General features: G+C 53.1%; 5 protein-coding genes across 5 annotated transcripts; 4 read left to right on the forward strand and 1 right to left on the reverse strand.

Annotated features, from left to right (window-relative positions):
- Positions 1 to 73: 73 nt before the first annotated feature.
- J4E93_005100 (uncharacterized protein) lies at positions 74 to 2,298 on the forward strand (the record flags this gene model as incomplete). The annotated part of the gene is made up of 2 exons (XM_049343023.1): positions 74 to 1,105; positions 1,156 to 2,298. 2 exons carry the CDS (start codon positions 74 to 76, stop codon positions 2,296 to 2,298), a joined length of 2,175 nt encoding a protein of 724 aa, XP_049200023.1.
- A 407-nt stretch (positions 2,299 to 2,705) lies between these two features.
- Positions 2,706 to 4,209, reverse strand: J4E93_005101 (uncharacterized protein; the record flags this gene model as incomplete). Its single annotated transcript, XM_049343024.1, has 5 exons — positions 2,706 to 2,730; positions 2,782 to 3,592; positions 3,651 to 3,813; positions 3,877 to 4,085; positions 4,143 to 4,209. The coding sequence occupies 5 exons, from the start codon at positions 4,207 to 4,209 to the stop codon at positions 2,706 to 2,708; spliced, it is 1,275 nt and encodes a 424-aa protein (XP_049200024.1).
- A 1,333-nt stretch (positions 4,210 to 5,542) lies between these two features.
- On the forward strand, positions 5,543 to 6,310 carry J4E93_005102 (uncharacterized protein; the record flags this gene model as incomplete). Its single annotated transcript, XM_049343025.1, has 4 exons — positions 5,543 to 5,633; positions 5,707 to 6,026; positions 6,081 to 6,129; positions 6,180 to 6,310. The coding sequence occupies 4 exons, from the start codon at positions 5,543 to 5,545 to the stop codon at positions 6,308 to 6,310; spliced, it is 591 nt and encodes a 196-aa protein (XP_049200025.1).
- Positions 6,311 to 7,749: 1,439 nt separating this feature from the next.
- On the forward strand, positions 7,750 to 10,343 carry J4E93_005103 (uncharacterized protein; the record flags this gene model as incomplete). The annotated part of the gene is made up of 2 exons (XM_049343026.1): positions 7,750 to 7,980; positions 8,016 to 10,343. The coding sequence occupies 2 exons, from the start codon at positions 7,750 to 7,752 to the stop codon at positions 10,341 to 10,343; spliced, it is 2,559 nt and encodes an 852-aa protein (XP_049200026.1).
- Positions 10,344 to 12,645: 2,302 nt separating this feature from the next.
- On the forward strand, positions 12,646 to 13,765 carry J4E93_005104 (uncharacterized protein; the record flags this gene model as incomplete). Its single annotated transcript, XM_049343027.1, has 6 exons — positions 12,646 to 12,792; positions 12,858 to 13,035; positions 13,090 to 13,275; positions 13,341 to 13,434; positions 13,482 to 13,511; positions 13,570 to 13,765. 6 exons carry the CDS (start codon positions 12,646 to 12,648, stop codon positions 13,763 to 13,765), a joined length of 831 nt encoding a protein of 276 aa, XP_049200027.1.
- Positions 13,766 to 13,799: the final 34 nt, after the last annotated feature.

Raw genomic sequence — 13,799 nt, forward strand, 5'->3', positions numbered from 1 at the left:
TTTCGACGGCTCTTTCCCTGAGGTATTGTGGTCTATGACGTTCAATTGACAGCTCCGACACTTCCCATCCAGTATGCTATCCCAGCAAGCGCGTATCTTGCGCAACGTTCGGACGGCGCCGAAACCTGGCCAACGGACACCATGTGCTACTTTTTCAGTCTCTTCACGTTACAGCAACTACGATGACACCATTCAGAATCTCAAGATCGGTTCGCATACACGCGTTATATTCCAAGGATTCACCGGCAAGCAAGCTACTGCAAATGCAAAAGAGTCAATAGCATGGGGCACGAGCGTTGTCGGCGGCGTAAAGCCGAATGGCTCAGGCGAGCATCTTGGGCTGCCTGTCCTACCATCTGTGAGGGCTGCAATGGAACAGTTGAAACCCGATGCAACTGGAATCTACGTGGCAGCACACCAAGCGACTGCTGCAATTGAGGAGGCAATCGAAGCCGAGGTACCGCTCATTGTTGCAGTCGCGGAGCACATTCCGTTGCATGATATGATGAGGATACATTCCATGCTACAGTCGCAGTCCAAGTCGCGGCTCGTAGGTGCCAACGCTCCTGGAATAATCTCAGCGATCGGAAGATGCAGGATTGGATTTCAACCACTTCCGACGTTCTCTCCCGGACACATCGGCATTGTGGCGAAATCTGGGACTCTCTCATACGAAACCGTGGGATCTCTGACAAGAGCTGGTGTTGGACAGAGTCTTTGTATCGCAGTAGGGGGTGATGTGGTGGCAGGGACCAACTTCGTTGACGCGTTGAAAGTTTTCGAGGGTGATGAGGATACAGAGGCTATCATCATCGTTGGTGAACTAGGCGGTACAACAGAAGAGGAGGCAGCAGATTGGATCAAAGATTACAGAAAGCGCGTCAAGAACCCGAAACCTATCGCTGCAGTCATCGGAGGCTTTGAAGCACCAGCTGGAAAAGTTATGGGCCATGCAGGAGCATGGGTTGGGCTAGGAGAAGGCACTGCGGCTTCAAAATACAGAGCGCTTGAGGATGCTGGTGTGACTATGGTGGACCATCCTGCCAAGTTTGGTGGTGTGATGAAAGACATTCTTGCAAAATCCGGTCGTAACGTGAAGAAAATTGTATGACTTAGCCACAGGCGACACCACATGCAGATACTGACAGTAACCAGGAACAATCGGCAGCTCAACAGCGCCGCTCGTATCACACTTCAAGCTTCACACGACGGCCCGCCATCTCCACCAGACCAACGATCCCACTTCAGCAAATACGTTCTCTCCATCTTACCAAGGATCATTCTACGGACCTTCTCGCAACATACAAAATCGACCTGACAACACCACCAGAGGGCTCACCTTCGACACATTACTTAGGCATTTCTCCCCACCGCTCAGCACGCAGTCCCTCAATCATAGCATCACCCACTGCAAACCCTTCCAAACTGAACCAACGCGTCCGCCGTTTCCCCTTCGACTATCGTTCAGGTCCCAGTAAAGAAGTTATCCAATCCGCCATCGCACACATGCAACTCGACGCCGCCCCACCAATGGCCAAAGCGCAAACTGTCGAACTGATCAACAATTTATGGAAATTGTACAAAGAGAAAGAGGCAATTGACGCGCACGTTAAAGTCGCTTTATCTGTCGAAAGCGACGAGATACTCATCTACGAACCATACTTGTTTCTCGACGACGCAGCCTTCAAATCCGGCAAAAGACAAGCTGATCTCCATGCTCTCCGTGACCAAGAGTCTGTTTCAGCGACGGACCGAGAGGCTGAAGAAGCCGGTATCGTGTACATACCGCTTGGGTCTCCTGAGTTTCCACCTGGGACTAGTCAGGCGGGGACACAGACGCCGCCGTCTTCTACAGCAGAAGAGGGCCCGAGGAACTTGATTGGTACTTTGGTGAATGGCGCTGGACTGGCGCTCAATACTATTGATACGCTGTCTCTGCGACTTTCACAGCCGCCTTATTCGACTTCTGCCGCCAATTTTCTCGACACAGGCGGAAAAGCGACGTCTGCCACGATCAAGACGTCGTTCAAGCTCATTCTGTCCGATCCCCGGGTATCTGTTGTGTTTGTAAATATCTTTGGAGGTCTGACGTTGTGCGATATGATTGCCGAGGGCATCATCATGGCGTTCAAGGAAATTGGGGTTGAGAAACCGGTAGTTGTCAGACTGAGAGGAACGAATGAGGAGAAAGGGCAAAAAGTATTGGAGGAAGCCAAACTGCCCATCCATGCATTCGACGACTTTGAAGAGGCGGTCAAGAAAGTGGGAGAACTGGCTAATGCGAGCGGAGCAAAGTGAGGACTAGCTTCATAGACACACAGATATATTTACATTGGCAACAGTGAAAATAGGGGGGGATATCAGATTAAAATACTCTACTGTTGACCACCCGGACAACCCAGTCTCCGCATTCACACAAGAACGAATGTTTTTGCCGCTCCCGCCTCTGAGAACAAGTCCCTGCTGAAAAGTTCCTATTTCTTTTCCAAAAGGGAGCCAGCCACCGTTTGTCCTTTCGTGCAATAGCGTACAAGCCTCCTCCCGTACGCCTGTGAAAAAAAGATGAGAGAAAATTTGGGTGGTGGTGGTATCTGCGAACAAATCGAAATGAAGTAAAGCACGTTGGAACTCAAGCGCGGGGCGCGAGCCTCCAAATACCCAAAACATGCGCGAGACCGTGTGGTTCAAGGAAAATGGTGGTGGGCCTATGCAAGGTATTGGAAGGCGGTGCTATGTATCGTTAGCTGTGCTCATATTTGGATGCGTTAGGTGGAGACATACCCTATGAGTGCCATGACACCCATGCCAACAAGTGCTCTCCGTGTGACCTTCTCCTTGGTCAACTTCTGCTCGGTGGTGTAAGCAACCTTTGCAAGTTTGCTCATACGCTCGTCGGCAAGTTCTTCCGCCTCCAAAACGTCCTCGATGCCACGCTTTGTCGACTTGGTGACATTGGCCGACGAGTCGCCCTCTAGCCGTTGTGCTTCTGCGACCATGCGCTTGGCCTCCTCGATCATGGCGGTAGGATCTTCTGGCTCGGGAAGCGCAGCATGGCTGTGCGGGACATCGACAGTGACGTTGGTGCTGGTCTTCTCAGTATCGCCGTTTGTCTCCACGGTCTGCTCGACTTCGATGTGAACTGTGCCCTCCTTGACGTCGTGCTCGGTCTTAGGCTCAGAAACTGCCTCCTTCTCCTTCACATCGCCATCGACAGATGATGCGACTGACTCAGAAGGTGTGGTACCGTTCGCAATGATTGCTTGCAGAGCGCTCGATGGGGTGACAGCCTCCTCGGCCTTGGTAAGGTCAGGTTTCATCGCGCTTCTTGTGGCTCGCGACTTTCGTGGAGTCGCAAACTTTCGGCTGCTGGGGGTTGCGCCTCGGCTAGGTGATACAGATCGAGCCGAGCGGGCGCGAGTTGTGCGAAGACCGGGTGCGGGGAGAGTGACGGGTGTGGCGTTTGCGACGTCAAACTTTGGGGGCATTTGGATATGCGTGTTTGATTTATCCTTGTTGCCCTTTTCGATCGGCGCGGGGTCTAGAAGTGCCTCAATCCAATGGCGCATAGAATATTCATCGGATAACGCGAGAGCTAGAGGGACCTTTAGTTAGCGCGAGCTCTCGAGAACAGGTGAAGGTAAGTTACTCACCCTCTTCAGGCGCAATCCATACGCTTCCAGCAACCTCTTCGGCGCCTGCAGAAGGGAATGTCTTTTGGTACTTGCGCTCCATGTCCTCCTCTACGACCGAAGCCCAAGGGAATGCAGCCTTGAACATGCCTGTCGCACTAATGTAGCCATCGCTGCTTCGTCGCTGTTTGTCGTGTTAGTCGCATCCTGAGCGAAATCTTGCGGCTTCTTTTTTCATAACGCGTACCATCAGAAAGTAAGATTCGGGGAAAGCCGAGGTCTTGTTCAATGTGAAGATGCCGGATCCTGTCAAGTCCTTTGGCAGTGGAACCCTCAGATGCGCGTAATCAAACGTGCCCATGTTCTCCGGCTTGGTCGCATTGGTAAGACCGCTGACGCCGGGCTTTACGCCGAGGTTTGTCTGTCCTAGTCGGCGCCTCTCGATGAGAATCTCAACTGCGCGCAATGGTTAGATGACTGGTCGCAAAGACGCGATGCGCAACGTATACGTACTGGCTGTGGATTCGGTGGGCTCGAGAAGAGGATTCTTCCTCTCGGGCAGGTTGCGGTGGGAGACCATTTTGGAGGTGTTGCCGGTAGGTCTTGAAGTTTGGCCTGATGTGCGCGTAGCAATATAACGCGTGTTGGCGATGAATGGAGCGCGCAGCGCAAAGGTGGTTGCGTGAAGATTTGACGGTTCCGTCCACGTATGACGCGCGCAATCGTCAGTAACAATGTACTGGCGGACCGAGTCGCGCGACGAGTGCAGACAGCTGAGTGTCGAATCGAGACGGGATGGCGACGTGGGCGAGGGCGTGGTGAAAGCGCGCGATCGACGTGATGAAAGGTGGTGCGATGCGACGGAGGCGGACAGGAAGGAGCGATGGGTGCTATCCCTGTGCACTAGCGCTCCCAGAACGAAGACCCCCAGCCACCCCGGACAGGTCTGCGCGAACGCAAAAGTTTCGCGGCAACCCTTTCTAGTGTATTTGCAATGCTGGTAGTGCTTACCGATTGGCCGTGCTGATATTGTCATGGCATAGCAGGCCCGAAGAAGCGTCGCCTGTCTTTCCACGGGCTCAATGCGGAAAGCGCCCAAAGTCACGCGTTTCCGCTCTTCTCTCGTGACGCGTTGCTGAGGACGGCATCTCCCTTCCACATCCAAACACGGCGAGCAATGCTTCAACTCGATCAATGCAGCCTCAATTGATGCTGTTTAGAGAGGATGTCGGCGGCTAGGATGGCTAATTGGACTCGTGATTCATTGGTCGCGCGCGGCAATACCTCTTCACAACTACTTGGGGCGCTCAAAGTGACGGTATGCTCACTTCGCAAACCAGCTACAAAGACGATTTCTGTTCCACATCGGTTGTTTGCCCGGGCATCACCTGGTACCATTCCTTTAGTATTATATCTCCGGGACGGGATGCATACGCTACCACCGATAGCGCTAACCACGTCACGAAGCTCCAGCTCCAGCTCGAGAGCTTACCGACAAGTTGTCAGTCTGGTAGAAGCTCCCACCCGTGGGCGCGCATGCGACGCGACCCTGCAGATACAAGTGGCCTGTTCCAAAAAGAACAAGAGGGGTCTGGTCCATGCTCGACCATGAGACAGTTCACACGTCAAGAATCTTCTCTGCCTGAGGACAGGACCATGGCGAACATGGTCGTGTTGCAGCAAGAGTCTGGACAGCTGCGGCATATCTGAAGGGTCCCGCAAGCACCAGGAACGCAGCCAATCAGACGCGCCGACGTGCTGAAGCGGTGAATGTGCCCCGCTAACCGCGAGGCTCAACACGAGGCCGCGCCCCTCATTCCTACAATTGACCCTTTGACTTCTCCACAACATTTCTTTTGTTGCCTTGCCCTAAACATCCACCCTCACCTCCACAGTACGCACCGATACCAGCCATGGCCGACCACGCAGACGACCTCCACGCCGAGCAGACCGAGGGCTTCAAGGTCGGCGAGAAGAAGACCATTGACGAGTACCAGCAGCTGGGTAGGTTCCACAACTTCTCCGGGGAGCTACCTAGGTAGTCGCCTGCACACATGGCTAACACGTGCGGCGACAGACCAGAACGACGAGTCCCTCCAGAAGTGGAAAGCTTCCCTTGGTCTTGGACAAGGCAAGGACATCTCCGACCCCAACGACCCTCGCCGATGCATCATCCTCTCTCTCGCTCTCGAAGTCGAAGGCCGTGATGATATCGTTATCGACCTACGCGCCCCCGGTGCCGTCGAGGCTCTTGAGAAAAAGCCCTTCTCCATCAAGGAAGGTGCTCGGTTCCGCATGAAGGCACAGTTCAAGGTGCAACACGATATCCTGTCTGGTCTGAAGTACCTCCAGAAGGTCTCACGCATGGGTGTTAGCGAGAAGCTCCAGGAGATGATGGTAAGCATATCTACTACAGGAGAGCATCTGAGCAAGCACTAACAACCACGACAGGGCTCATACGGTCCCAGCACCGAGGAGAAGCCATACTACGAGAAGAAGTGTATGTACAAGGCGATGTCATCTTTCACGACCCGCTAATGCCTATTCTAGTCGAACCTGAAACTGCCCCCTCCGGTATGCTCGGCCGTGGCCACTACACCGCCGTCTCCAAGTTCGTCGACGATGACAACCACACCCATCTTCAGTTCAAGTGGTCATTCGACATCAAGAAGGACTGGTAGTTTGCGATCGCATGCGTTTGGCTGATGGGGACGTTCATGTATCGATGTAGCAGGTGTCATTTTCTTTCGATTGGAAGCGATGGATATCCAGGGTAGCTTAAGCTCCCACGAAGTAACGAAGCGACGGCCGACCATCTAGATGGGCCCAACAGTCCAGCTTGATGGCTCACACACGGCGAATTGAACAGCAGAAATCTTTCACAGTTGGTCACTAGAGCGTGTTGTCTTTCATCCTTGGTCTGCGTATGTTTGTTGCTCGTCGATATTGTAGAAGCGAAACCACCTGGCAGCTATCGTCTTCGCCTTGACCGTACGACCTGCCCATGCTCGGTCGCCGCTTCCAGATCCGATTTTCCGAGCCGAGATACTCAAGATGGAGATATCCTGTTCCCATGGATCTGTCATGCGTGCTTCCGCGGAGGGCTCTTGGGCATCACTCTCCATGTCTGTGTCGTCACTCTCGGGCTCTTGACGCTCGCGCCTACCCTCGCACTCAGCGATATGGAGTGTTACACCTTGTTTAAGCGCGACTTCTGCTGCCGCCGAGAAGCATCTGGACAGGCCTTGGGCCGAGAAGGAAGATGTTGAGGCATGCAAAGCGAGTGGATTCACCAAGACGACTCTTTCCTCCTCCTCGGCCTCGGTAGCGACACTGGTTCCAGCCCGACCATATGCGGTCAAGTAGGCTAACAAGGCCTGCACAGACGCGCAGAATGTAAGTTTGACATGCCGTGTCGTGAGTAAGTTTTGAAGGGTTGGCGCAACCAACTGCTCCAGACCATCCGCGTCATGTTCACTGTGACTGTGCAGTGATGTTGCAAGATCTTGGAGGAAGCTATCCCGACTCGAGCAAATGATCAGTAGTGTTGGACATGATTCTGACTGCGTAGTGAGAAGGTAGCGAAGCAAGGCCGGGAGGGTTAGCGGGTAGAGCACTGTTGGCGCGGGCGCTGGCGACATGACAGAAAGGCTACTTGTGGAAAGTTTGTCGGCTGTCATGTGTCGGTGCTGGCTGTCATCGGTATACTCATTCGGGGAGCACAGCTTGGGCTGGACGTGACAGGCGTGGAGGTGCCAATCGGCGGCAATACCCGCGCCCCGGGCCACCCCACCACGTCCGTTGGCCATCCATCAGAACACCCAGGGCATGCACGCCGCGACTTTCAATCACGATCTCCAGGCCCAGAACCTGCTCCCTACCTTACCTGACTCTGCATAGTCGCCCTCCCCTTTGTGCGCAGAGACGAAGCGCGCACGCTCCGGACCGAAGCGCTGTCCCAGGCGCAAGTCGCGGTCATGGAGTCCATCAGTCGCATATCGAGCTTGCTGGAGACAGGTATGGCGCCTTACACATTTTTCATACAGATCTGCTGCCCGTTTTCTGTTCCTCAATCTGGCCTGTAGGCCTTCTGAACATGTAATTGCTTGGTGCCGCCGTCATGCATCCCTCGAACTTCGCTCACTGGTCTCTCTCTGCAGCCCGCGACCTCACCCTCGAAGCCGCCCGCGATGCCAGCAATGTCCGCCGAGCGCCGACAAAAGAGTTGCCCTCGGGCCAGCTCAAGAAGCTCCTTGACAGCAGATCAGAGCGCGATGTGCTTGAAGGACTGCGTAGAGTCGTCACTGTAGGAAGGCCCCGCCACGGTCCCGAGACCAGCCCATTGGACGCTGTGGGACGTGTAGTAACTGACTACAGTGCATCTAGATGTCCTACCGACAGCCGCCTTCGCAAACGCTGCCCTTCTTCTCCCACGTGATCAAGAACGTCGCATCCCCCTCGCTCCAGGTCAAGAAGCTTGTCTACATCTACCTCCTCCAACATGCCGAACACGAACCCGACACCGCGCTCCTCTCCATCAATACGATCCAGAAGTCGCTCACGGACACGAATCCTCAGCTTCGCGCCCTCGCCCTACGCGTCATGTCGAGTATAAGGGTGCCTGTGATTAGCCAGATTGTGAGCTTGGGCATAAAGCGCGGTTCTGGAGACATGTCAGCATATGTCAGGAGGGCAGCAGCTCTGGCGATACCAAAGTGCTACAGGCTGGATCCAAACACCGAGCCGCAGCTATTGGAATACCTTTCGACATTACTGGGCGACAAGCAGTACTTCGTGACGGGCGCAGCTGTATCGTCTTTCTTGGAGCTATGTCCTGAACGTCTGGATCTCATACATCCGCACTACCGCTCATTAGTACGAAAACTTGTCGACATGGATGAGTGGGGGCAGTTGGCTACACTGCGGCTCATGATGATATATGCAAGAAAATGCTTTCCGCGCCGGACAAAGAAGGTCAAGAAGGCAGCTGGGGCCAGCACCAATAGCAAACCTACACAGTCGACGAAAGGCTTCTACGACTCGGAAAGCGACTCGGAAGAAGAGGAAAAGGAACAAGAACAGGATATGGAGGAAATTGCTGTGCTAGATCCCGACCTCGAACTGCTGCTGAAAGGCTGCCAGTCACTCTTGCAGTCTCGGAACGCGGCTGTGGTGATAGCGGTGGCAAGGACGTACTTGTATCTTGGTACCCCGGAGTACCTGACGCAGGCCATTGGCCCGCTGATATCTCTCCTGAGATCTGCAGGAGACATTCAGCACATTGCACTGTACAATATCGTGCAAGTCTGCCTGACACACCCGGAGCCATTCGTCAAGTACTACACACATTTCTTGGTGCGGTCAACCGATGCACCACATATATGGCAGCTCAAACTGGAACTGCTTACTCTGATATTCCCTCATGCACCTCTAAGACTACAGAGCCTGATCTTGGCTGAGTTGAGCCATTTCTCCCATTCTGGAAGCTTGGATCCAGCATTGGTCAAGGAGTCAGTGCGCGCAATCGGCCGCTGCTCGCAGAGCCCTGCAACAAGCCCACAGACCTCCGCAAGATGTCTGAAGCTGTTGCTAAAGCACATCGGATCTGCCGACACTCATCTGGTAGCCGAATCGCTGGAAGTCATCCGACATCTGATCCAAAGAGATCCTAACGCTCACCGAACAACTGTAGTCCGGTTAGCTAAACATTTGGACGCAGCAACGAGCCCTCAGGCACGAGCAAGCATTATATGGCTGGTCGGAGAGTTTGCAGGGATCGACCCAGAGAACAACATCGCTGCTGATGTCTTACGTATCCTTGTTAAAGGCTTCGCGGATGAAGCTGAGCCGGCAAAGCTCCAAATCGTACTGTTGGCAGCGAAGGTCTATGTACATCACTTGACTGCAAACCCTCCTCCAGAGCCGAAAGTGGAAGAGCCCAAACCGAGTCCGTCGCTCATGGATGATTTTCAAGAAGACCAAGGCGGCTTTAGGGACGAGCATCTTGAGTCCGCCCCACAGAACGCGGAGCCTGAAGAGGAGAAACCACACATTATTGAAGCTCTATACAATTACGTTCTCCTGCTCGTGAGGTACGACACCTCGTACGATCTCCGCGACCGCGCTCGCGTCTACAAAGCACTTCTAGCGACACCAACATCGACACAACTCGCTTCGCTCTTACTTCTCGCGCCGAAGCCAGTACCACACATTCCCAGCCCAAGTGAGACCAGAAAGGGCTACGTGCTCGGCAGCGCTAGTCTCGTCATCGGCGACGAAGGCGGTGTAGGTGGTCTACGAGGCTATGAGGATCTGCCCCGTTGGGTCAAAGAAGGTGACGAACCAGATCCAGCTCTACGCGACGAGGTCGTCTCAAACTCTTCTTCGACATACGTATCAGCATACGAGACCGCGAAGAACATGTCAGCGGCGGAGAGGTTAGACGCTGCAGCAGGTGGTAGCAGCAGGATGACGCCAGACAGTATGTTGAGTCCACGAAGTCTGAACGGCATGGGCGGAGATTCTAGTATGGGTGGTGCGAGTAAAGTGCCACAGAAAGAGAAGACGCTGGACGATTGGCTGGCCGAGGAAGAAGAGGAGAGTAGCAGTGAAGAGGAAACCGACGAAGAGGAAGAAACAGAGGAGGAGAGCGAATATGAAACAGACAGTGAAGAGGAGACTGATGATGACGAAAGAGGGAACCTCATCAAGTAGATATAGAGGTACCAAGCGAATGATCCTCTCCCATGTCTGTTTTCTATTTCTCGCATCAAATCAGGTGTTGAAGCTCAGCCGTCAAAAACACAATTGTAAAGTTTGACCATAACACGGAGTAGCAGGAGAACCCTCAAAAGAGTATAGAGATACGAGAACCCGGAATGCGGCACAGCAAAGATGGAAGGAGCGGTTAAGGTGTAACGTTAACAAGCGTGAGCAACAGAACAGGTAGTGATGGTTTTCCCGCCTGGATTTGTAGCATCTTGCCAGAGCCGTGCCTCATCATCCACACCACTGTGTTTAGTCATTGCTGTCAATTCAGATACATCGTCCCGTAGCCGCAGCTCATACGGTTCCTTGATATGGTATCGACTGTACGAATCCGGTGGTGCTACTTCGTCGTTATTTGACCCAGCATCATCCCGGTTGTTGCTGCGAAAGCGGGAACTCAGAAGGCTAGGGAGGTAGCGCGCGAAGAACGGTCTAAGAGCGGGAGCACATGCGCAGACTATGCCAGCATTGACTTCGGCAAAGCACCATTGAAATTGTTCGACTGCCTCCCAGGTATAATCGGCAGAGACCATGAGAGGATTCAGTAGGGTCGTTCGACGAATCGCGACGGCACAGACGCTACGCGTACGGTCAGTTCAGCTTTTCTTAATGACTGGTTTGACTTACAATCCACCAGTCGCGAAGATACCGCAAACAGTGATCTTTTGTCTCCGCGGCATCTGTAGTCTTGCTACAATGGGTATCGGAAGTATCAGTGTCAAGACATCAATTATGATGTTCAGTACGGAGAGCGCCATGTATTTGGTCAACTGATCAAGACATGTAGCCCCAGGAAGAAGTCTAAGATCCCATGTCGCGGCTATCGGTCTGCAGCCGAAGATACTGACGAGATCGTAGACTGTGGCGTAGATTACCACCACCGCCACGAGGATCCAAACCAGTGTGCGGAACCATACTTGTGGCGACAGGCGTAGATAGAACAGCAGTATCGAAAGTTTTGAAAATGCGATGCTGGTCGCGTAAAGGGTTGTGCCGACCAGTGTCCACTGCGTGTTTCGTTAGTGTCGCAGTCGGAACGCTGCAACAAGCATGCTCACTTTCTGGAAAGGTACCATGTACTCTTCCGTCTTGACTTCCCACATATGATGGCCCAAGCCGGACTTCATATCTGTATCACGCTTAGCCTTGCAAAGTGCAGTGGTAGCGATGGAACATACGCGGAAAATTACACCCCAACAGCGCAAGGCTGCATACCATTGCACATACTACTATATCTAGTCACCGAGATTCAGTAAGACCACTTTCTTGAATTGGTAGATTGTTGGAGAGACTCACAATCGTTGAGACGGATTCCCAGTTTGGTAACATAAGCTCGTGTGAAGAGCTGTAATATCACCGCCACTAGAGCAATAATGGTCGTCGAGACTCCAACAGCGGCCAGTTCTCTGTGAAGGTTCGGAGGGTTGACGGTATGTCTGATTTGACCAGGCGGTGGTGCCGCTATGTAGACTGACGTCGCACTCATCCTCGCTATTCTAGGAAGCGCGCGCAGGTTGAGATACGCAGGGTGACAGTCGAGGAGAGGTGCATGCTTATAACCTCCGAACTAGTCTGTCCAATCACACAACCTACCTGCGCCTCATCATCGCCTGTTACCGCTGGAGTGGTTGTGAATGTCAACAGGTCTAGGTGCTAGCATTTTCATTTCCCATCGCTCGTTTCCGGTAGGTATCTGCAGGGCCAATCCGCATCCATGAACCCGATAAAACCATTCTAATTCACATCCAGCATCGCTCGATCTACCGATAACGTCTGCGACGTCATCCACCTCCAGATATGGTAGAAGGAGATCTGGCTGCACATTGTTCCATTGTCGGCGGTCGTATTGATTTTACGGGAGACGTATAGACGACTACTCAATGACCGGATCTTCGAAGGCTGCTTTTGACGACGAAAGCGTGCGATAACGGTCTGGTGGAGCTGGCAGCCGGCAGCAATGGCAGATGGATTGCGCTAGTTCCGGGGAGTTCCCGAATGAGAAGCGGCACACACCTCCGCGACCCACTGAAGGATCTAGTGCAGGCGGCTCGAACGGGTCGCAGTTTCCCATGTGGGAACGTAGTTTAGGAGCTCGGCATATGAACATGTGGCGTGGTTGTGCTGGCGATTCGTGGCCCGCAGCCTTGAACGAGGGTTCGCACATGGCTGTTGACTCGTGAGATATATGAGCGGCACATTGCTGTCGAACTGATGCTACCTGATATCTTTCATAGCCTGGCTTGTCAATATGAACGGCACGGCTAAGACCCTCCCATATGCTGTCAATACCCTTCCTTTTTTGGGGAGGGTCATTGCTGTAACTGGAGCCAGCCGTGGACTGGGTCTGGCTGTTAGCAAGTACTTGCTGATACGAGGTGCCACTGTATCCATGTGTGTAAGTAATGTTCCTGTAGTAAAATACACGCGAACCGTGTGCTGACTTCGTACACCAAACTTTAGGCAACGTCGGTTGACAACCTGTCCAAAGCCACCAAAGAGATTGACGCTGAGCTTCCAGACGCCAAGGACCGGTACTGGACGTGCGTCGTAGATATCGCCAATCTAGACAGTGTTCGGTCTTGGATCGAGGAGACTGTGGCTAGATTCGGAAAGCTCGATGGTGCCGCAAACGTCGCTGGTGAGCTCAATTAGCCTTCTGGACACTGGATGTGTTTCTGATCGAGTCGTCTAGCGGTGGAGCAACGCGAGATCTTTCCTATAACCGAGCTCGACCCAGAATACTTCGCCAGGCTGCTCAATGTAAACGTTGTCGGTACTTTTCATTGTCTGAAAGAAGAAATGAAGGTTATCAAGGACGGTGGCTCAATCGTCAATGTTGGAAGCATTGCGAGCCACTACGGAACGCCTGGCACGTCAGGTAAATACCGAGGTTTTCCAACTGCATACAAAAAATACGCTGACTTTGCATCTCCACCTTTGCAGCATACGTCGCCGCCAAGCACGCGCTCATTGGTCTTACGAAAGTTGCAGCTTTCGAAGGCGCGTCGAGGCGAATCAGAGTCAACGCGCTGTGCCCGTAAGTGACTTAGATGGCTGAAGTCGACCTGAGCTAACTGTAGGCAGCGGATGTTTCAACACAGAGATGATGACGAAGTGAGTATTGTCTCTGTACGGACTGAGCGTGAGACAGCCACTGACTTCCGATACTTAGGCCTTTCAACTCGGCCGCTGGAGAATTCCATCTGAATAAAGACAACATTCCGTGTATCTTGAACCGTGAGCTTCCAGAAACATGGGAGATCGCAGGATCGGTCGCTTTCCTGCTCGGCGATGAGGCCGCGCACGTTACGAAAGCGTCATGGTCCATTGATGGTGGGTGGGTCGAGAGTAACTACAGCTCGGGCTGAGGATGTGAGTTGTATGAAGATCATGGAATTTCGG

Source organism: Alternaria ventricosa, assembly GCF_023758065.1.
Source record: "Alternaria ventricosa strain BMP 2768 chromosome Unknown scaffold_7, whole genome shotgun sequence".
Classification (NCBI taxonomy): domain Eukaryota; kingdom Fungi; phylum Ascomycota; class Dothideomycetes; order Pleosporales; family Pleosporaceae; genus Alternaria; species Alternaria ventricosa.